At 50.9% G+C, this 22,444-nt stretch overlaps 1 protein-coding gene across 10 annotated transcripts in view; it reads left to right on the top strand.

Moving 5' to 3' along the window:
• The window catches only part of CLEC16A (C-type lectin domain containing 16A), a 203,191-nt gene that overhangs the window by 57,795 nt on the left and 122,952 nt on the right, over positions 1-22,444 (top strand). For all 10 annotated transcript variants that reach the window (XM_086691247.1, XM_086691249.1, XM_086691245.1 and 7 more), the window contains exons 11-12: positions 7,353-7,482; positions 11,311-11,411. In XM_086691247.1, coding sequence (XP_086547373.1) covers positions 7,353-7,482; positions 11,311-11,411 — 231 coding nt within the window. The remainder of the gene's footprint in view (positions 1-7,352; positions 7,483-11,310; positions 11,412-22,444) is intronic.

The following is a 22,444-nucleotide window of genomic DNA, read 5'->3' as shown; positions in this document are numbered from 1 at the left end:
TGGCCGGTGGGCAGTTTGGGGAGAGGAGCTCACAGCCGTGGGGGCAGAGGTCCACCTCCTCAATCCCTCTGTATATCAGTTTGCCCTTCTGTAAAATGCAGAGATCGGCCAGATCAGCCTTGCCCCAGCTGCGGGGTTTGGGGATGGTTCTGGGTGAGTTGGAGCAGTGAGAAGATTCTCGTTGAGATCAGCTCCAGGGGAGCCTGGCGTTAGTGTCCTTCACACCTCCCTTTTCCAGCACACACAGCAGGCCTTGCTCCTTTCGTGTGTGTGTTTTCACACCTGCTTTCTGTTGACACTGGCTTGATGCTTATAGTAGTAATGAAAACGTGTTTTCGTTTGAAAATATTTTCAAACTAGAAAAGTTTGGAAAAAGAAATAGTATAAAGATCACCTGTTTACCTTTTGTCCAGTTTCATCTTTTAACACATTCTAGCTCATTTGCTTTCTCTATTGGTTTTCCCTCTCCCTGCCCCTCCGCCCCACACTTTTTTTCTGGATAAGTTGCACCCATCATGTCCCTTCCCTCCTGTCGGTGTCAGCATGCGTTTGCCAAGGATAGCGGGTTCGCTTTGGTGAGCGCCGTGCAGCTGTCCGCCTCAGTGGAGTTTTCTGCTGTCTGCGGTTCAGCTTGTCCGTTGACCTAACATCCTCCAGAGCATCTTTCCCCCACCAGTAGAACATCTAGTCTAGGGTCAGGTAGTGCCTTTAATTGTCGTGCCTCCCTGGCCTTCATCAGGCTGGAGCGTTTTCCCATAGCCTTCTCTTTTACGACATTGACCTCTCTGAAGAACGCAGGACCTACCTCTCCCTCCTTTGCTTTACTAAAACGTTCCTCATTCTGTCTTTGATGTTTCCTTTGTGATAAGATGAAGGTTATGCATTCCGGGCATACGTGGTGGAATGTCCTTCCCCGTGTGTCCCATCTCGAGGCACATGATGTCCTTTTGACCCTCCCGGGTGACGTGAATATTGGTCACCTGGCTAAGGTATCTCCCGGTCTCTCCACCGTATAATTGCTTTCCCTCTTCTTGACGACTGATTAGCAACCCGTGGGGAGCTACTTAGAGATAATGCAGATGAATCCTGTGCCTCATTAAAGTGCCCCCCTGGGATTTGTTCCTCAATGATACTTGCCTGAGCCACTCTTTACCCGCATGGTGACAAAATGTTGATTTTCCAACGTCAGCACTCTCTCCACGTTTCAAGATCAGCCCTCAGCATTCTGCTGTAAGGGAGAGCCCTCCCTTCTCCCCGTTTCTTTATTTATCTCTTCTTGGCACAGGCCATGGATTCCAGTTTTTAGTGGTTTGTGTTTCGTTACTGATTTAATTAATTTGATGCTCAAATTGTCCCAGATTTGGCCGTTGGGAGCCCTTCTGACCTGGCTGCTGTGTCCTTGTGATACAGTCCCCTCGTTTCTTTTGAGCAGCCTTTATGCCTTCTGGCGTGACAATTTAACCAGGTTCATCTTGTACCTACGCTGCCCATCCCCAGGATGAACCCTTTCTCTGCAAAGCCCTGGTTCCTCTCCATGGGCAGTGGTGTTAGAGACCAAAATCTGGGTCCCAGATGTGCTGATGGCTCCCATGGTGCTTTGCTTTTTGGCTCTTTCAGTGGACAGAGCTAGAAAATAGACGCGTGTATAAACACAAAATACACATTTCCTCACGCATGCATATGCATGCGTACAAACGCGTATGCATGTGTGTATTTTAGAAATCGTGGATTCATACCAACACCTCTAATATTCATACCGATGCAGATCAGTACCCAGAAGGCTCTTTCTTGCCTTCTCCCGTTCCAGATCTGTGTGTCACTTCTTCAGCTGGAGCCTTGCCTCCCAACAGCATCAACACGTTTGTTTGCTCAGAACTAGAATACATCTAAAAAAGTTTCAGTTTGTTTATTGTGTAATAAACAAGAGTTCAGGATGGTTTGCAACTCCCCCTCCCTCCTCAAATGCTTCACCCATCTCCCAACTGAGGGCATAGAGTCATGTATCCTGTTTATAGCTATTCACATTAATCTGCCTCTCCTTTTTTCTTTCCCCTCCGTCAGGGTAGATATGGTATGTATTTGAAAAAAATTTGGGGTCCTATTTTTTTTTTTTAATCTTCTCAGTTTAGGGTTCTTCCTTCCCATTTTTTACTGATTCAATTTTTATTGAAAAAATATATGGACTGTGAACAAAAGTGTGCAAAAAGGTTTGTTCAGGAAGGGTGCCTTCCATATTCTTTCCACCCATTCCCCTACCTCTGGTAGATAACCACCTTGGATTATTTTCTGGGATATCCTTCCCGTATTTCATTTTGTAAGAAGAAGCCGATTTATATATGTTTTCTAGCTCTCCCTTCTCTCTTACACGCAGGGTAGCACGCTGTATATGCTTGCTCTTCTCTCCCGTATCAGTACAGCGGTTTTCCTCATTCTGGTTTGCAGCTGCCCTGTGTGTGTGTGTGTGTGTGTGTGTGTGTGTGTGTGTGTGTGTGGACAAGTTTATTCAACCGATCTTTATGCTTGGACATTTAGGTAGTTTCCAGTATTTTGCAACTACAGATAGTACTTCAGTGAACCCTCTTGTGCGTGTGCATTTTCATATTGTTAGGGGTGTATCTTCCAGATAAATCCCTGCAAGCGGGGTTGCTCAATTGAAGAGTATTGATAGTGACTGAAAGTTTCCTTTTAAAATGCATTGAAGTCAAAAGAAGAAAAATGAGGTCAAATACAATGATTAGGTAGGTGACAAATGGGACGGGCAACACATACATGTGGCACACATCGTAGAGGCATGCAAATGACCGAAGTTGGAGCAGAGCTGAGCTGGGTTATTGTCACGGTCCCTTTATATTCCGGAACAGAAACCTGGATGGGATGGGGGCTCCTGCTATATTATAGAAGGGTCAGGTGGAGCTCCCCGAGAACTCGTCATCAGAGCCTGAGTCCTGGCCTCAGTGAGCGTCAGTGGAAATCCGTGCATGCATGCCCCCTGATCCGCTCTCCTTGGCGGCAACAGCATGGTGCGTGTGCCCTGGGAGGGGAGCGAGGCTGTGCCCAGGCAGGCCTGTGTCTGCAGAGAGACGTGGGCCCCGGAGGGTTGATAGAACTATGCCTGATGATCTGTTCTGGCATAAAAGAGAGGTTCACTTTGACACTGAATCACCAGGAAAGGAAAGGTCAAACCTTCTTTCTCATCCTCTTTTAAAGATGGCTGTAGAATCCATTAAAAAATTTTTTTTTATGTTTATTTCCTCTTGAGAGAGAGAGAGCTACAGAGCATGAGTGGGGGAGGGACAGCGAGGGGGAGACAAAGAATCTGAAGCTGGCTCCAGGCTCTGAGCTGTCAGCATGGGGCTCGAACCCGTGAACCAAGAGATCGTGACCTGAGCCGAAGTCAGACGCTTAACCGACTGAGCCACCCAGGCGCCCCACGTAGATTCCATTTTAGAATGGTGAGAATGTGGAGAGACCGTCTCCCCAAAAACCTATTACCCACCCCTCTTTCACCCACTTGGCATTTTGCATGCAGTTGCAGGGAGTTGACAGACCCTGGGTAAGAATCACAGCTTTTGGGGGTTGTCTGTATAAGATGGTTAAAAAGCAGCAGTGGAGGAGCGGGGACCTGTGTTGGTGTTGGAAGGACTGTGGTACATTCGTCAAGAGAGTTAACCTCAGCCGAGCGGCTCGGTCCACAGCTGTGCTGGCTGCAGGAGGGTCAGGAGGCTGGGGACAGCTGTGGGAGCCAGGGTGACAGAACCAGAGTTCGGAACCATCGTTGCGCGTGGAGCGGAGAGGCCCTCGTGGGCCGGTCCCGCGCGAGGACGCGACCTGGGAGCCGAGAGGGCAGCAGTCCTGGCTTCTGCCGCTGCCTTTCTAGCTGTGTTAATTGTCACTGTGCTTCTGGGTTCCGTTTCCTCATGTTCAGTACCCGGGACCAAACCAGTGGTTTTCAGCAGTTCTGTGTGAAGCTCCACAGAGTTCCAGAAGGGAGCTTCAGGGGCGGGAGGGAACCCATAGTCAGAGATGTCTGGGAGCCCACCCACCCTTTACCTGGAGCGGCTCTGGTCCCATCTGCTCATCGTGGTGCTGTGCCATGGGGAATTGTCATTCAAAATTATTGTGCAACTCCTTAACTAAATTTGGTGAGCACGAGACAGGCTTATCTTTCGCTGCTCCTCTGCTCCAGAGTTCCCAGCGTCCAGGGAGATGAAACAACCCAGAAGGAATTACCACGTCAGAGCAGCGTATTCTCTAGAGTGAGGGGCTAGGGCTCGGCCCCGTAACCTCGGGGAGTCCTCGGAGCTGAGTTCCGCCCCGTCAGCTGGGCTGGGAGGCACAGGAGCTTGCAGCGGTACAGGAGGCGTGTCATGGGTCCCAGGGTCGAAGCCAGAGGCTGGCACCACAGCCAGCCTGCTAGTATTCAGATGTTTTCACTGGCATGCTCTATCAGGAACACAGAACAGTCAAGTAGATCTGCGATTTCAGCACGCGTCTTCCAAACACAGATCCGTTTGTTGTAAGTTGCACGTATTTGTATTGCCGTGTTAACGTTATAAATGACATAAACGGGACAGGTTTTTTAAAGGTGAGAATAATTAAAAATATAAGGTGTCTGCCCCACAGCAGGGAGGTGGGGCTCATTGGGAAGCCACTGAAGGAGGTTGGTGGGGGGGAAGGCGCAGACGCAGGAGGGCGCGGTGGTTCTCAGCCCCGAGTCTGTGCCGCCGCCTGCTCTTGGCGGCGGCCCTGGCTGCTCGGACTCCTGCTGACTCGATAGCTCCCTGTGAATCGACTCCCTTTCTTCCCCTTATATTTCGCCCCCTCTTAAGTGGTGATAGCCGCGGTGAAAGAACAGGTTCTCTGTGTGGTTAGAATTTTCTTCCCGTGCACGTGAAAATAAACACAGAACTACACAAACAAACTGTCCGGACACCACTTGAAAATCGTGGGTTGGCCCCCGCGTCTGTGGTGGGGGCGGCCCCGTGGGAGGCTCCGGTCTGCAGTGTCTGACTCCGGGCCACACTGAGAAGGAGGGGCTAGCGGTCGGGGCCCATGTGGACCGGTGGGGGATGCCCTCGTCCACGCCCGAGGACCATGGCAGGTGCAGCCGTGCCCGAGGGGGTCCCAGAGGGTGGTGGGCACGGGATGTCTCCCATGAGAACACGGTGCAGGCTCAGGGCAGACTGGGTGCGGCTCTGGGTCACCCGCTCCACGTTGTGGCAGCCGTGTGTGCATCGCTGCCGGCCCTGTGTGCAGCCAGAGCCTCGTCCCCCTGTCCGTCCCATCACTGAGCGCTTGCCCTGTGGTCGCAGGCCCTGGGCCCGACCCCAGAAGTCCAGTGGAGAGCAAGACAGACAAGGCAGCTGTTCTTACGAAGCCCCCATTCGAGTGGGGGAAAGCAGACGGCAAGCAAGCAAACGGATACACAGAACGTAGAAAATCCCGGCAGTTACAAATGCCAAGAAGTAAAATTGAGACGGGGCAGAGGGGACACATTCATGCAGAAGAATTCCACGTAATTGATGGATGCTACTGCCTGCTCCAGGAGCTGGAACACGGTAACTCCCCCTCCTCAGCTGTGGGCTGCGCTTAATGACTCACTCGCACTGAGTGTTGCGTGGAAGGAGGAGGGCAGGTAACTCTCCGGTGGGGAAGTGTGACCAGCGTCAGCTCCGTCAGGTGGTGTAGACGTCACATAGGTGGACACGGTCTTGTGTTGGGAGCCCGTACCCTCACTGCAGCGGGGTGAGAAGGGCACGTCTCCTGCGTGGGCTTCCTCCCGGAACCTGCAAGCCTAGTCTAGTGATGAGAAAACACCAGACCCAGGTTGGGGGACGTTCCGCAAAATACCTGACCAGTTCTGTCTCCTCAAAGCTGTAAGGTCACCAGAGGCAAGGAAGTCAAACACTTGGTCACAGCCAGGAGGAGCCCAAGGGGACGTGGTGACTGGATACAACCTGGTACCCTAGATGGGATCCTGGAACAGAAAGCGGACAGGAGGGAAGAACTAAGGAAGTATGAATGAAATACGGATTTTAGATAATAATAAAGAGGTAAAGGAAAAACAGGTGTAGAGGGTGTCGGAGAAGACCTCTCTGAGGTTGGTGGCATTGGAGCTGGGCCTCGAAGGATGTGATCGGGTCAGGCCAGGGTAGGGAAGACCGGGGGTGAAAGCGTCCCGGGCAGAGGAGGCAGCCGTGTAACCATCCTGGGCAGAAACAAGCTTGGGCCCCTCAAGAGCGTGGAAGAAGCTGTCAGCACAGCTGGAGAGGCGTGAGGCAGAGGAGGCCAGGCAGTGAGGTCAGAGGTGGACAGGGGCCAGGCCGTGCGAGGCCTCGACGCCGTGGAAGGCATTTGGATTTCATCCCGAGTGTGATGGGAAGGCGGTGGAGAGTTCTGAACAGAAGGGCGACATGAGCTAATTTCCACTTGAAATAACTTGAGTCTGTGTGGAGAACAAACTGGGGGTGAAGGGAGGCGGCGGCCAGGTGGGAGGCCCTTGTGCCGGTCCAGGGAAAGACCACGGCTGGCAAGGGCCGCCAGAGTCCTGGGCGCGCTCCCGCCCCTCAAGAAACAAGTGCAGGTTCACACGTCAGCGTCCTTTCCCTCCTCCGTCTCCTGAAGATGGGGGTTGACCTGAACTCTGGGTTCCAAGAACCAGCTGTTTGAAGGTCCACACCTCATGTCAAAGACCCCCATGACACGGTCACCTTACAGCCCACAGCTAACCATCTCTAATTCAAGATGTTTTCCTCTCCTGGTTCATATCTCTTTCGGAAAATAAACAACGGACGCCGTGCTTCAGTCGGTTGCTTCAAGTTGCCCTTATTTAATTGGGAAAAATACAGTGAGGTTTCTAACCTCTCCCTGCCTTCTGGAAGTTGTTGGGGGGAAAAGGAAAACAAAAGCTTCAGGCGCGTCAGAGCCTTTTGTACAGTGTAAACGGTTTCAGGATATTCTCAGTGAATCGGGTTATGATTTATTAACCACATACCATTTTTCTTGTGCTGCCTCCCCTCCTTTGTGAAGGAAGTGTGGTATCAGTGGAGTAGAATAAATATCTTAAAAAACACCTTGACATTGAATAAGCTGCTGCAATCTGTGCTTTTTTGGGGGGGGGGTCAAAGTCAGGGTCACGCTTCTTGGCATTGCCGGGATGAGACCGGAGACGGGTTCTGGCCTCTGTCTTCTTTGTCCCCGGCCTGTTGCCCATGTTCCCGTCACTGCCGGCGAGCCCTTGCTGGACGTGTTAGGAGCCGTCCCCTCGGGCTTTGTCTGTGGCCCGGCTGTGTCTGTAAATCTAGGTCCGTGAAGCTGTCTGGGCTCATCCCGGTCTCTGTGTTTGCTCCTAGAGATAGAGATGGTGATCATGGAGCGCAGCAAGCTCCCGGAGCTGGCGGCCAGCATGTCCGTGCAGGAACAGAACACCACGGACGAGGAGAAGAGCGCCGCCACGGGCTTGGAGAGCGTGCAGTGGAGCAGGTGCTGCCCGTCGCCCCCCACTCGGGCTGGTGCTGCGGGTGGGGCGCCTGCCAGTCGGGGTGGGGGGTGCTGCTCCGTCGCTGGGGCGAGGATGTAGGCTGAGCGATGAGGGGGGCTGCCTCGGCCGGGGTGCCCCCCAGAGGCAACCGGGGGCCTCTTCCTGCCACCCGCGTGGCGCCTTCTCCTCCGCAAAGTCATCCTGCTTCCTTCCTGCTCCTCCAGCCCCCCGGCCACCACAGGCACAGCCCCTCTCGAGAGGCCACAGGAACGAAGCTGCCACTCAACCCTGTAGCGCTCACCCCTTGGAAAGGGGAAGACTGAGACATGGCGCCCCCCCCCCCCCAAGTGCTTTGGGGCTGTGCCCTGTCCTAAAGGGTGTGGACCACCCGTGGCCGTGCCCTGCCGCTCCCAGGAGGGAGCCCCTTGGGAGCCGTGTTTGGATCTCCCTGGCTCACTCGTTCACTGCCGTGCTACCCCGCCGCCTGTGGGGCGTGCCCTTGTGGCTCAGCCAGCGTGATTTAATGCTGCTGTCCACCTTCGACTTTTCCCCTGATTTTTCATTTCACTGATGGCCCGTGGCAGCGAAATCCTCTTAAACCGTGGAGATGCCACATTTCCCGGAAACTTGCTGCAGCACCGCCCCTTCCAGAATGAGACAGGGTGTAAGCTTGCTCTCAAAGTGTGCGGTGAACTGTTGCGAGGGCTTCTTCGTTTCAGAGTTACTTCCTTAACAGGTGGCCCCCCAGGCTGACCCCCGCGCTGACCTGATCCTCCTTCAGGGTTCATAAACGCACGGCACGTCAGCCTACAGAGCACTCCCTTCCTGGCCTCTCGGGCCGGAGCGGCTGAAACACACACACCATCCTCTTTATTCGTCCAGCTTGAAGCAGAGAGTTGAAGCACACTAATTTTTTCCTCCACATCCCTTGGCTTGGCAAATGTTTCAGTTATCTAACAGACAGGATTAATTTCTATCAGATGCACAAGGGGGCCATTTTTACTTTGGTTTCAACAAAAAACCCTGGAGTGTGGTGCAGGCTATCAGTTGTTGGAACTCACAGAGACCTTTTTGATTTTGCTTGGCAGCAAAAAACATAACTCCTGGAGCTCTGAAAATGAAGGGAATCATTCTCAACACAGAAAGGGACGGGAAAACAACCTTTAGTTGCTTGGCACAGCATTAGTTAGGATAGGAATGATTGGAAAAACCACAAATGACTAGTAGCGGGGGGGGGGTGCATAAGCAAACGGGGGAGCGTCGGCTTGATAGAATATCAGCTGCTGCTTTTAAGTGAATACTGTCAGGATATGTTGGGTTCCTTAGGATCTAATAAATGGAAACAGAGCACATATTTGACATAGTATGGTAATAGTATAGCTTCGCTAAACGAAAGAAAATAAGCATGTATTCTTTAAAAAAAAAAGGGGGGACAGACCACATTGTTATGTTTTGAATGTTCGGTTGAGATTTCTTTCTTTTTTTGTTTTTTCCTGATTTTTAGTGAAGGGTTTTCTTAGAGTCGATTGAGATTGTTTCGTAACTTTCTTTGACTTTAACTGACATCTTTTACCACGTGGCTTGTAATGCAAGCTGAGCCTGGTGCCTTGAGTTGGGCCCACGTGCAAGCTTGCGGCCGCGGGAACCCTTGGGTCAGGGCTGTGCTTTGCGCTGAGACCCAATCCAAGGGGAGACTGGAGCAGGTCGATAGTTGCCTTCTCCTTTGCAAAGGTATCGAGTTGTTGCTTGTCAGAAACACTGCCACGGACTTCTCCCCTCCCGGTTCCGGGCACTGAGCAGGGAGGAGGGCGCTCCGGGGGAGGGAGGGAGCGGACTGTTCTCCTTGACATGAATCGCATCTTGACATTGGCCCACTTGTCTGAAGAAACAGCGGAGTACAAAGCGGAACTGTTCTACTCCTCGTATATCGTGGGCCTATGTCTGCATTCGGGGTTAAATACAGGCCTGAGAAACTGAAAAATGTTTAAAAAAAATTTTTTTTTTTTTTCTTAAAAAAAAAAAGTTAAAAAAAATTACAAAAGTAATACACATTCAGAAAATGTGAAAACATTTTGAAAAAGTGTATGAAGAAGGGGAAGAGGTCTCCGTGATGCCAGTCTCGAAGGCAGCTGTTACTAACATCCTGGTTATTTCCTGCCAGTCGTTTTTCATTGCCCGTTTAGTGGGAACTGTGCCCTCCGTGCCCCCAGTACTTACATTTTGCCATTTATCATTTTGTCTTCTTTCTTTCCATCCAGTACCTAACACCAGGCATCTTTTTCACTGCGCTGTACTCTCAGCAAACACAATGCTAATGGCCACACGACACTTCATCTCCTAGAAGATGTTATGTCCCCCCGGCCCTCCCTCTGTTCCTGGGCATTTGGTTATGTGTATTGCTCCCAAACGAAAATATAATCCACATTCCGAGCGGCTGGTTTACAAGAAAACGTTTTATCCTGCTCTCAAGTTTGGAAGTGTTATTGCCAGGAACTTACAGAAACCCAAATCCGCACATGGCAAAACTATTCAGGCATCTGAAAGGTGCCGGATCTGGGCCGGGGAAGGTCTGGGGCCCTGGAGAAGCAGCCTGGACCTAATTGTCCCCTTCTAAAAAGGGTTCTTCCTTCAATTTCCGAGTGTCCGGTGTTCCTTTGAAATGTTGCCACAAGAACATTTTCACTCCTTTCTCTTTGGCCTCTTCCAGTTAAATATTTTATTTTGAATCACTGGTATGTTTATGAGATTCAGATTTTTTTTTTTTTTTTTTGTTAAGTCTAAAAGGTTAGGCAGTGAAGCGTCTCCCTGTGTGTCTGCCACACCTCTTTACTGCCCCGTACACAGTGGTGTGGACGGTGGCTGTGTGACCTTCTAGGAGCTACGTATGCTCCGTCATTCACCAAGGTGCTCTGTTTTCTTGGCTTCGGCCTGGCATCCAGAGAGGCGGCCACCGTTGGTCACAGGCTCAGAGCCCCCTGCCTGTGCGGCCGTATCTGTGCGTGTTCTGTCATCCTTGTGATGAACATCCTTGTTCTATCTCTCCAGACCAGGCCCTTCCCCTGGAAGGGCAGCATTTGGGGTGTGCGGTTTGTGGTATTTCCACTAAGCATCAGAGTTGAGGCCTCACATCGCTTCTTGCCCGTCAGAGAAAGTCCGTCCAAGAAATTGCTGGGCCAGCACCTGCCAAAGCGAGCTCGTGGAGAAAGTGCCCTTGGAAAACACAAAACGGGGATCCTCTGTCCGCTGCTCCACGCGAGGACGCTTGGCACTGGAGCACCCGGGCCTGTGTTCAAGGCCCTTCGTGGTTTCACTTGAACCCTCACCGGAACCCTGTGAGGGTTTAATCCCTACTTTCCCGATGGGCAAACGGACAGGTTTTAGGTAGCTGACCCAAGGGTTTGCAGCTAGGAGAGGCTGAATCCGAATTGGAACCCAGGCAGTCTGTCTCCAGGGCCCACGTTCTGAAATTGTTCGGACTTGCCGGCGCTCTGTCTGGTGCTGTCTGTCTCCCTCGCCGCTTCCTGTTCTTTCTTTCCTCCTCACTCGTCTCAGCGCTGATGTGGTCCGTCTGTTCACCGGCATGGGAGTGCCCCAGGAGCAGGGCTTTGCGTCGTTTACCCCCATTGTCTCGAACAGCTGGGGCACGACTGTTGTGTGCCAAGGGGTCTGGTCCTCTGTCACTTTCCCCTGGAGATAGCTTCCCACGGGCAGAGCCCGTCCCCCACGCCTGGTGTTGGCCGCGGCACTCAGAGGGCTCGCCGCGCGCTGGTGGGAGAGAAGTGGTCACCGTGTGCGCCAGGAGGCTCATGCGTGCCCCTCCTCTTTTCCAGACCCTTCCTAGATATGGTGTACCACGCCCTGGACAGCCCGGACGACGACTACCACGCACTGTTTGTGCTCTGCCTCCTCTATGCCATGTCTCATAACAAAGGTAAGCCTTCTCACCTCGCCCCCCTCCTCTGCCTCGTGGAACAAAAAAAAAAAGAAAGCCGCTCTCCTTGAGGGATGCCCTTTCTGGTTTTGGCAGACTCCCCCGAAACTTCTCTTCAGCCTCGTCAGAATTTCTCAGGTGCTTTTGCACAGACCAAAGCCACAGGAATTGGTTACTCAGGCAATATGGCGGCTGGGAGGAAGGGTACTAGTGAGCGTCTAACCTGCTATGACTGTCTTCACACTGTGGTTTTCTTTCGACCCCTCGCTTTTACAACCGGCTGAGCACCCGACCTCTTTTCCTAACATCAGAACTGAAATCAGTCAAATTGTGATCTTGGTTTTGCTATTTATAATAGCTGAAGTTCTTGCTCTGGGTTGAGGGCTAAAATAGACTCTGGGCAGATTGGGTGGAATTGTAGGTTTCCTTTCTGAAGAAAGGTGTGGTTCTCTGGCTTCCCCCATTGAGGTGGAGTGGTCAGGATCAGAGTCCTGTGGAACTGACAGATCTGGTTAGGATTCATTCATTCACTTCCTCCCTGGGGACGGCCTCTGGTGTACCCCCCACCTGGCTTGACACCGGTAGGTTCTGAAACCTCCACATCAGAATCTCTGCAAAGAAATCAAGAACATTCTTTCTGGCCTCTGCCAGGAGCTGGGCTTGGCGTAGAGGAGACTTTGTAGCAGGTGACGTTTTAGGAGGTTTTTCATAAGCTAATTGGGAGGTGTGGAGGTGGATGTGGGTTTTACTAAGACAGCCTATGCCTAGAAACGTTTAAGAAACCCTCGACATAGTAAATATTTACTCTTAAATCTTTAACCCTGATAAATAAGTGGACTAGTGGCAAAAATATATACGATAAAAAGTAAAGCCTCCCCTCCCATCTCTGTCCTCCACCCTCTTCTTCAAGGCAGTTCGTGTTAGCAGTTTCTTGCGTGTCTCTTTAGAGATCTCCATGCAGACCCAAGTACGAGCGTATAGGATTTTATTTCTATGACTGCCCCGCACTGAACCGTAAACAAGGTGTCCCTAGTTGTCCCTACCCTGTTTTTCTGACATCGTCATGTATCCACGCATCATGTTCCTAGAGAACTTCCTTGTTCTTTTTGATCGTCATGTCTGTGCATCATTTATTCTGCCATCATCCCCTTATTGAACAGCACCGAAACTCCTTCCAGGCTTTTCCCACCGTGGAGAGGGCCCACCGTGATGGCTCTTGTCATGTGTAAGTCATTGTGCACCCGGCAGGAGACCTCTAAGAGGTGCCCAGCAGGCTCGGAATCCTGCTGACATTTCCTCCCATCTTGCTCGCTCCCGTGGCTTCTGCGATCCCCTCCAGCCCCTGGCGTGGTGAGTGGCACGCAGGAGCCCTCAGTTTCTGGGCGGAAGCAGAACTCCATGAGACCGACCGACTCCCGCCCAGGTGCCGCCCACCGCTCCCCGGCACCTGACTTCTATGCCCTCTGCAGTCCGAGCTCCTGCCTGCTGCATGCTGGAGACTCCTATTCAGGTGTTTCAGTGGCACCTGGAACAATGTGTGCTGTTCCCTGAAGTATACCCTGACCTCATCACGCTTCCTGCCGTTTCTGGTTCGGTTCAGATTGCCTACCAAGTTGAAACTACCATGACCTTTAGCTCCTTCCCTCCTTTGATCTAGCATTTAGTCGTCAGCCTTTGTCAGTCCTCCCTCTTCAGCTGTCTGATCAGCAGAATTTAACCAAGTGTGGCTTGGTGCCTGGCTCGAAGCTAGATGCTGCAGGTGAGAGCCAGAGGCACGAGGGCAAGAGAGGTCTGGGCACGTCATTCCAGTGGCCATCATCCCAGCCTCCGTACGGGTCTAACATACGGCCGTTTCGTAATCCGTGCTCCATGGCACTGCCAGGAGATCCTCTGTGACACGGTGTGGACCGTGTCCCTCCCGTTCAGAATCCCTTCGTGCCTTCATCTCTCCCTTAAACTCCTCCCTCCTCTTCCTGGCATTTTAAGTATCCAGACTGCACCCACCATTCCAACTTGATCTGGTTCCTCTGACTTCCCTTCACAGACCTTTGGCTCTAGGTGCAAATTTTTATCTAGTGGTAGAACTCTTTCATAGAGATAAACTTGGGGATACTGACACGGTACTCCCTGAACTCCTTAAAGTTCTGGTTACAAGCGACAGGAACTACTTCTCATTAACTTAAAGCAATAAAAGGGAAAGTCTATAGGAAGGCCCCTGAGCCAGCTCCCAGGATCTGAGCAGTTGCTGAAAGACAGAGGGAAGGGCAGGAACCAACCAGCTCTGGGGACTTCCTCAAGGCAGATTGTGATTTGGCCCCAGCAGATCCCAGGTTGGGAGTCTGTTTCCATTCAGGTTTCACATTCTTGGGCAAGAGATCTGATTGTTGCAGCTTTTGGTGGTGTGTCTAACTCTGGAACATTCAGTCATGGCTGGGGGTCAGGGTCATATAGCACAGACTTGGCCCCAGGGCCCTGGGACTGGGACTGTTCCCAGAGCAGTGAGCTTCTCTGGAAGCCTGGCAGCCATCCCGGTCAGTGCCAACACGCCTACCTGCTCCTGGCTAGTCTTCTACTTTCTTACATTCGTTTGTGTTTCTTCCTGCCATTTTCTCGACCCCAGTGTCCCCACCTGTTGAGATTCTGCTTGCCTGTCAAGGGTCTAGCTGCAAGGAAGTTTTTTCTGATCCCTTCAGGTGATACTCACTTGGGATTTGTTAGTCCCATCTAATGTGGCAGGCACATTTTATACATTACTGAATTTGACCTGCCTAAAATTTTGTTAAGGAGTTTTGCATTTATGTTTAAGAGTGATATTTGTTTATGGTCTTATAATTCTCTTGTTTTATTTGCTTTCAGAGTTATGTTTACCTTATGGAATAAATTCAGAACCATTTCCTACTCCTGGATTGTATACAGTTTTTATAGAACTGGTATGATTTCTTCCTTAACTGTTTGGTAGAATCCACCAGTGAATCCGTCTGGGCCTAGAGTTTTCTTTGAGGGAAGATTTTTAGCTACTCAGATTCTTCAGTAGATACAGGGCTAATGAAGCTTTATTTGTTCTTCTTGAGTGAACTTTGATAGCTTGTGTCTTTCAAGGAATTTGTCGTTACATCTAAATTGTCAAATTTATTGGTATACCCTTGTTCATTATGTTCCTTTATTATCCTTTCAATGTCTGTAGGATCTATAGTAATGTCCCCATTTTAATTCATGGTATTGGTAGTTTAGGTCTTCATTTTCTTTTTCCTGATCAGTTTGGCTAAAGATTTAACAATTTCATACGAATTTTATGGATACTCAAAGAACTGTCTTTTGGTTTCATTGATTTTTCTGTAGTCTTTTTCTGTTTTCTGCTTTATTAATTTCTGTTCATTATTTCTCACTGTTAGCTGCTTACTTCAGATTAATTTACTCCTCTCTTTGTAGTTTCTTAAGATGGACGCTGAGATCATTGATTTTTTAAGCTAATCAGTTTTTTTCTTTTTTTGAAAGAATTTAACATGTACTGAAATTAATCTTTTTTGTTCGTAGTTGTATGAATTGTAGCACAGGTGTGGGTTTGGTCAATACCACCATAATCAGGATTCATTACAATTCCATCAACCAAAACTTCCCTCATGCTATTATTCCTTGTCAGTCATACCCTTCCCATACCACTCCCAGATATTTAACTTTTTTTTTCTTTTGTGATGAGAGTTTAATACTATAAATTTCCCTCTAAGCACTACATTAGGTGTGTGCTTAGGCGCAATAAATTTTGATAGATGTGGTTTGATTTTATTCACTTAAAAATATTTTATAACCTCCCTTTTATTTATTCTTGTCTGTTGTGTCATCTGTGTAAATTCTAGTTATGTTTCTATTAGAGATTTTCCTCCTGGTTTGGTCTCTATTAGAGATTTTTCTGTCCTGGGTCATGGTCAAGTTACTTGGAATTGGTTTGATCCTTTGGAGGCTTTTAAGCTTTGCTGGTGCTGGTCCAGAACAGCCTTTTGTCTCAGGCTCACTTGGCCCCACTGCTGAGGGAGGCCCTTTCTGAAGAGTGTGCCCGGTGGGCCACAGTTGGGTGGTCTTTCCACACTGGCCGCTGGGAACACGAACTCTTGTCAGCGTTGTGTGAGCCCCAGATCGTTCCACCTGCTGCGTTCCAGAAAGTCCTTCCCTTCCGTCACATGCATGTACAGAGCAGGACTTAGCTGACGCCTCAGATGGACCGTCTGCAGCTCTCTGGTCCTCCCTCCTCTCAGTTCTAGTCACTTGGCCCCTCTGAGCTCCAAACTCTGCCTTCTCGACAGAGGGAGACTGTGGCCTTTCTTGGGATTTTCTCTTTCTGGGCCAAGGCCTGGAAACTCTTTCCAGACAGTGAACTGGAGCGGTCCCTGGGCCCGCTGCCTTCGTCTCCTCCCTCACAGGGTCACCCTCCAGCGCTGCTGCTTGTCCTGTCCAGTGTGTCGTAATCACTGTTTTAAGTATTTTGCGTAGTTTTCTAGTTGCTTGAATCAGGAGGCTAAATCCAACCCAGCCTGGCTGAAAGCCATGGCACTTGAAAAAGCTTTATTGTGGTCTAATCGATGTACAATAAACTGCACATATGGAGAGTATACTCTGTGATAAGTTCTGACCTATGTTTGCACCCATGAAACCATCACCACAATCAAGACAGCGTGCATATCCATCACCCCAAACCTCTCCTCCTGCCCCTTGGTCACCTTCCCCCTGCCCGCTTTCACCCCTCTCCCCAGGCAGCACCGAGTTGTTCCTTGTCACCGTAGATGAGTTTGTCCTGACTAGAATTTTACGTAAATAAAATCGTGCAGTAGGTACTCTTATTTTGTATGGCTTCTTTCATTGGGTGTGATTATTTTGAGATTCGTCACGTCGCTCTGTGTGTGGCCGATTCGCTTCTTCTGACTGCCGAGTAGCTTGCCTCCGTGTATTCATCCATTCGTGTGTTAATGGGCACTTGGCTTATTTCCAGTTCTTAAGGGTAAAGTACTAGGAACATTTATGTACAAGTCTTTTATGGACATATATTTGCTTTTTTCTTGGGTAAATACTGAATCATACAATTGGTCTAAGTTTGTTTTTAAACGTTTACTTATTTTGAGAGAGAGAGAGAGCACGCGAGCGAGCATGCTTAGGGGAGGGGCAGAGAGAGAGGGAAAGAGAGAACCCCGAGCAGACTCCATGATGTCAGCACAGAGCCCGACGTGGGACTCGATCTCAGGAACTCTGAAATCGTGACCTGGGCCAAAACCAAGAGTCAAGACACTTAACTGACTGAGCCACCCAGGCACCCCAGGTTTGTTTGTTTTTAAGAAAAACTGGCACATTTTTTCCCTAAGTAGCTGTATAATTGGCGTTCCATCACCAGCGTATGACGGGTCTTCACATCCTTGCCAATACTTGTATGACACTCGTTTTGATTTTTGTCATTCTAATAGGTACATAGCAGTGTCTCATTATGATTTTAATTTGCATTTTCCTAATGCCTAATGATAATGACTTTGTTTCTGTGTGCTTCATTTGCCACTCTGTGTGTCTTCTTCTTCTTTTTTTTTTTTTTTTTAAGTTTTTAACGTTTATTTTTGAGAGAGACAGAGACAGAGCGTGAGCAGGGGAGGGGCGGAGAGAGAGAGACACAGATTCAGAAGCAGGCTCCGGGCTGTGAGCACAGAGCTCGACACGGGGCTCGAACTCACACAACCGTGACATCATGACCTGAGCCAAAGTCGGACACCTAACCAACCGAGCCACCCAGGTGCCCCTTTTCTGTGTGTCTTCTTTGGCGAAGTATCATTTCAAATTTTTTTACGGGTTGTTCGTTTTCTTAATTGTTGAGACTTGAGTTTTTGGGTTTTTTTTAATAATACACGTTCTGGGTCCTTTATCAGATGAGTGTCACAGGGATTTCCTCCCAGTCTGTGACTTGTCTTTTCATCAGCTAACAAGGTCTTGTGAGGAGCAGACCTTTTTAAATTTCCATGGAGATCCTGTGGCACTTTTTCTATCTCTTTTTCTCTCCATATTTTCCCTTTCATTCTGGACTGCCTGCTCTTTAAAGGTAGAGACCATGTCTGTCCCGATGGCCTACCGTGGTACCCAACTTAATGGCTGGCAGCTGGTCGGCACTCAGCCAAAGTGTGTTGACTGATCGGCTCTCGGCCGTGCGGCGGCTTCGCTGGGCTGCTCTTTCTCTTTCTGGTAGCCCGAGCTCGGGGCCTCAGCAAGGGAGGTGTCGTCTTGGGGGTGGGGGTGCCAGGCTCCAGGGGGCCAAGGGGCACTTTGTCTTTCTGGTGGCTGGCTTTCCTGACGGGCTTCCTTCCTGGAGCCGGAGCTGTGTACCTGGGAGGGAGGCGCTCCCTCATCCAGTGCTGGGCCCTGGAGGGACCACCCCACCGAGGTCCTGCCTGGGGTGCCTCCCTTTCTTTCTTGAGGCTCCACCTCTCCCCTTCCTCCTCGACATCGAAGGGGATTTCTTCTTAAAAGAGTGGAAGTGTATAATTGAGGGAATTTAATTCCTTCTTCCATTTCCTGCTGGTGCTATTCATTTATTTCTTCCCTCAGCCTCCCAGCAGAGATCTCGGGAGCCTTATTTATTAGATGCCAGGCACTGTGGTTAATGTTGCGAATGCGGTGGTGAACCAAACACATACTTTCACAGACATGACTGTGGCTGCTGTGGAGGGAGCAGGGCGAGAGGGGTGGGAGGTGACGGCAGTATGACAGGCAAGTGGGGACACACGGCGGTGAGGAGCTTTGATTGTGTTCTGACGCAGTGGGAACTCCGAAGGTTGTTCAGGCAGGAATGCGTTGTGCAATCTACATGGCTTCCGTGTTTACCTTCTTTTGAAAGTGACCGCTTTGTCTCAAATCTCCTTTGGTTCTGAAAGACTGTCAGTCACGAAGAATTTGTTCCTGAAGTTACTCAGTTACTTAGGGCACAGCTGTGTGCCGGGCAGCGTGCTCAGCCTGGGGGCCCACAGACTCCAGGCTGACCGAGGCTGGGACCGCCGTCCGCTCATCAGGCTGGCGGGCAGCAGGCGAGGGTGGGCAGGGCACCCCGAGAAAGGGGTGGGCTGGAGCCAGTCTGCGGGCATTGGGTGGGCAGTGACGGTGAACCGCATCCTATGGGCTGGGGTGGGGGGTGCTGAAGGTGGGTTCATCCGGGAACTGATCTGACCTCTGTGCACCCCTTAGAAAGGGTTCACCGTAGTTCAGCCAGAAGTCGGGCAGAATGGAGAGATAATGGGCAGGCGTGGGCAGTGTCGAGGAGGTGAAAGCGAAGGGCTTTGTCGCCATCTCTCAGGTACGTGCCACACACTTCCTGTGTGCGAGGCGTCGTTCTGGGCGCTGGAACAATCTGATGAGCCTCCATCAAGTGAATGAGAAGAAATCGGGTCGTGTTGTGACAGAGAATGCACCAGCGGTGGTGGTGGTGGTGGTGCGGGGGTTACTAGCTAGGGGGGTCAAGGGACGCTGGCCTGAGGAAAGAATATGACAGCGGAGGCCTGAAGGGCGAGAAGTCCCCTCTGCCAGGATCCGGGGCAGGTGTGGTCCAGGCGAAGGGAACAGTGCGTGCAAAGGCCGTGATGTAGGCGAGAGCTTGCAGGTTCAAGAAGCAGAAAGTGAGGCCAAGCAGAGCGAGGCACTGACCAGCCGGGTGGGGACCAGATCTCGGAGGGCCTTGAAGGCTATGAAAAGGAATTTAGATTTCATTCCAAGAGCAGTGGGAAACCCTAAAGGACTTTTAAGTAGAAGAGTGACATGATCAGACGGACATCTTTGAAGACCAGTCTGGCTACCGGGTGGAAAGTAGACAAGGCGGGTGAGGGAGAGGGTTGCCGCAGGGGTTGTGGGAGGCCCAGTAGGAAGCCGCCACACCCGTCCAGGTGAGGGCTAATGTGGGTTGAATCAGCATGTTGGCTGTAGAGATGGAGAAGACTGGAAGGTTTTACGATATGTTTGGAAACTAGAAATAGGACACGCTGATAGAGTGAATGGGACGTTCGGGCAACTGTGTGGGGCCATTTACGAAGATGGGGAGACGAGGAGAGGAGCAGGGCTGGGGGAAGGGAGTCCTGCCTGGTTTGGACGGGAGGGAGCACCAAAGGAGGAATCTAGGTGATGCCCGGGTCCCTGACCCTGCCACTGGTGGTCATTTCTAGAATCAGCGAGCGTGGGCCATCCAGCAGGTTTGGAGAGGAAGCTGGACGCTTCATGTGTGGCACCTGGGAGCCCGGTTCCCGGGGGACCCCAAAGGAAACTGCCTAGTGGGAAGCTGCCATCTGGCTTATGCTCCAGCCCTGGCCTGTGGGCCCAGGGTCTGCATTTGATGGGGGTCTTTTGGCTGTTGGTCAGCTGGTTTTTTGGTTAGGCAGCATGCAGTTAGCCAGTTAGCCGCACTTAACCTTCAGCCTCTCTCTTCTAGATCCATACCTTCCAAGCAGGGCCCCTAATGAAATGGTCTCTCTCCGATAGATTTTTCATCATAAGACAATTTTAACATAAAAGCAATGTTAATAAAAACCAAATGTTAGCTCAGGCCTTCCAGTAAATCATAATAGATTAGATGCTGCACCGAAATGAATACCCCACTGTGGAAAGGGTTGACCGGTTGGAGGAAGGCACTCGTTGTGATTCAATTGGGCCACATAATGAATTCTGGTTCATATCTGTAATAGCAAATGCAGCCATCTCTCCTTTGTCAGGTCTGCAGAGGCCTGGCCCGAGGGAGGGGGGTGAGTTCTGCAGCTTTCGTGTTCTTCAAGGTTTCCCTACTCCACCCACCACCCTCTCGCGCCCTCCATTTATCATTGTTTACCCGAGAGGAATCTTGGGCTTTTTGGGTTTTGTTTTATCTTGCTGAGAAGTTACTGGAACACAGATGAGAGGTATGGGAAAGGTTGAGAGGTAACAGGATAAAGGGAGGCTTTCGCCATGCAGAGAGCTGGCAAAACATCATTCTGGATCTCCAGTGACACATAATCAGAACTGGAAGTACATTGGAAATCGGCCCAACATCTGGTTAGCTTTCGAAATAGTGGGTCTATAGTTTTCCAAAGCTGGCAATGCTTGCGTGACTACAGCCAAGGAGACCTCGGCCAAAAGAAAACAAGTTTTTTGCCCATCACTTACCCGGTTCCGTTGTGGTCTCTTTATCCAGGGTTGTCTGTCTCCGTCTTTCTCTGTACCTTTGGTCTGGGTCTTTTCTACCCCTGTCCCAGATGGGGGCTATTGCTAAGGAGGAAGAATCCAGAAATCAGAACTTAGAGGGGAAGCTTCTGACATCATGGAGCCACACCCTTGCCTTCCATTTCGGACTTGCTGGGTCAGTTGGGAGTTCTGTCCCCACCCTCCCCCCAACCCCGTGGTCCCTGGGTGGAAATAATGCAGAGGGAGACCCTTTCTGACTCACTTGGACAGAGAGGGATCTGACCCCAGCGGGGAGGGAATCCAGAAGCGTGTGGTCTGCTGGAAGTCTGAATGTGCTCGCACATCTTCCCAGGCCATGTGAAGTACATCTGGGTTTCTTTGGAATTTCTCTATTGCTCAGCACTTAAGGGTTGAAGCAAATAGGACAGTGTATTATCCACAGTGTTTACTTCAGTCGGAGTTTGGAAATGGCTTGCAGAGGAACTCAGGCTTGCAACAAAATCTGCCTTTTAGTGCCTAAAACCTGTGTGTGTGTGTGGGGGGGGGGGTGTGGGTGTGTGGAGGGGGTGCGTGTCCACGCACACATGTGCGCCGTTTTCCTGTTCACATGCATGTTCTGGTCATACCGTGACATTGGCCTTGTTAATAACAACCCTCAGCCACTAATTGGTTTGAACCCAGAAGAATGAAGCTTTTGAATTGCCACACGGGCCTTGAAAGCCAAGGTCTGGAATGGGATAATTCAGAGTAATGGGGCGGGGGACGGGGGTGGTGGTTAGAGGCCACGGTGGGAGAAAGAGAGAGATGGGGAGGAAGTGAGGCACGTGGCCCAGGAGGAACTTTGGGGAAGGAACAGAGACGTTCAAAGGGGTTTTTGCAAATTTTTCCATGTGTCGTATGGAGTCGATCCCGTTCTCTGTCTCCCTGTTGGCCGGCGGTAAAATCCACCTCACGTAGAGTGTGGGGAAGAGTGCCTTGAGGAGAGGGATCGCCTTGAGTGGCCGGGGGGCAGTGGAGACCACTCCAGAGTAGGCATGAAGGAGCACAACCGATTCACGTCGTCTCCCGCTAGCTGCCGTCCCGGGATCTTGGCGTCCAAGCCTTGCCCGTCCCTTTCCCCCAACGTCTGCCTCGTCGCTTCCTTCCAGAGTCCCCACCTCCACCCTCCGCAAGCTCTTGCCCACGCCTTGCAGCTGCTGCCTGTGAAGCTCGAGGCAAATGCTCGCTCCTTCAGGATCCTCCCTGGGTGGCGCATCCCTGAGTCGGCCCCCAAACAGCATAGCATTTAGAAGTTAGCTGCACCCTGTCCACCTTTGGAATCTTCCTATTCTAACTGTGCTGCTTCCTTGCTCTGTGGCCTCGGAGACGTGACTTAACATCTCTGGGCCCTCATTTCCAACTAAAGGGGGAAGTTGTGCTGGACTCTGGTCCTGTGAAGTTGTAGAAGGAACTGTTTCAGTCCCTCGGGGTCCCCTCCCCCCTCCACCCCCCCACCCCTCCGCTTCACAGAGAGTGGAGTCGCCACTTGAGGAAAGTCATGATAACCGTGGAGTGTTTTTCTTCCTGTCGAGAGAGGATTTGGCCACAGATTTCCTCATTTTTTGACAAATTCTCAGGGAGTGGGGGCCCTAATAGGAAAGAGACAAAATGGAGCTCGCCATGGAAGTTCAAGAACCGGTTCAAGTCCCTGACTGTCCCAGTTCTGGTGACCCCTGCTGCGTCCCCGAGGGAGCCAGCGGCTGGGCCCCTCCTGCCATCCTCGCTGAAGGGGGCCGAGAGATGGTCCGGCCCAGGAGCACTTCTCCCCTGGAACCACTGGCTGCCAGGTCCCAGGGAGCCAGAAATGGGAGGATTAGAGCGATGTCAGGATGGTG

This window comes from Puma concolor, chromosome E3, assembly GCF_028749965.1.
Source record: "Puma concolor isolate L17-30 chromosome E3, mPumCon1.1.hap2, whole genome shotgun sequence".
NCBI classification, from domain to species: domain Eukaryota; kingdom Metazoa; phylum Chordata; class Mammalia; order Carnivora; family Felidae; genus Puma; species Puma concolor.
This window is presented reverse-complemented; position numbering and strand designations above follow the sequence as displayed.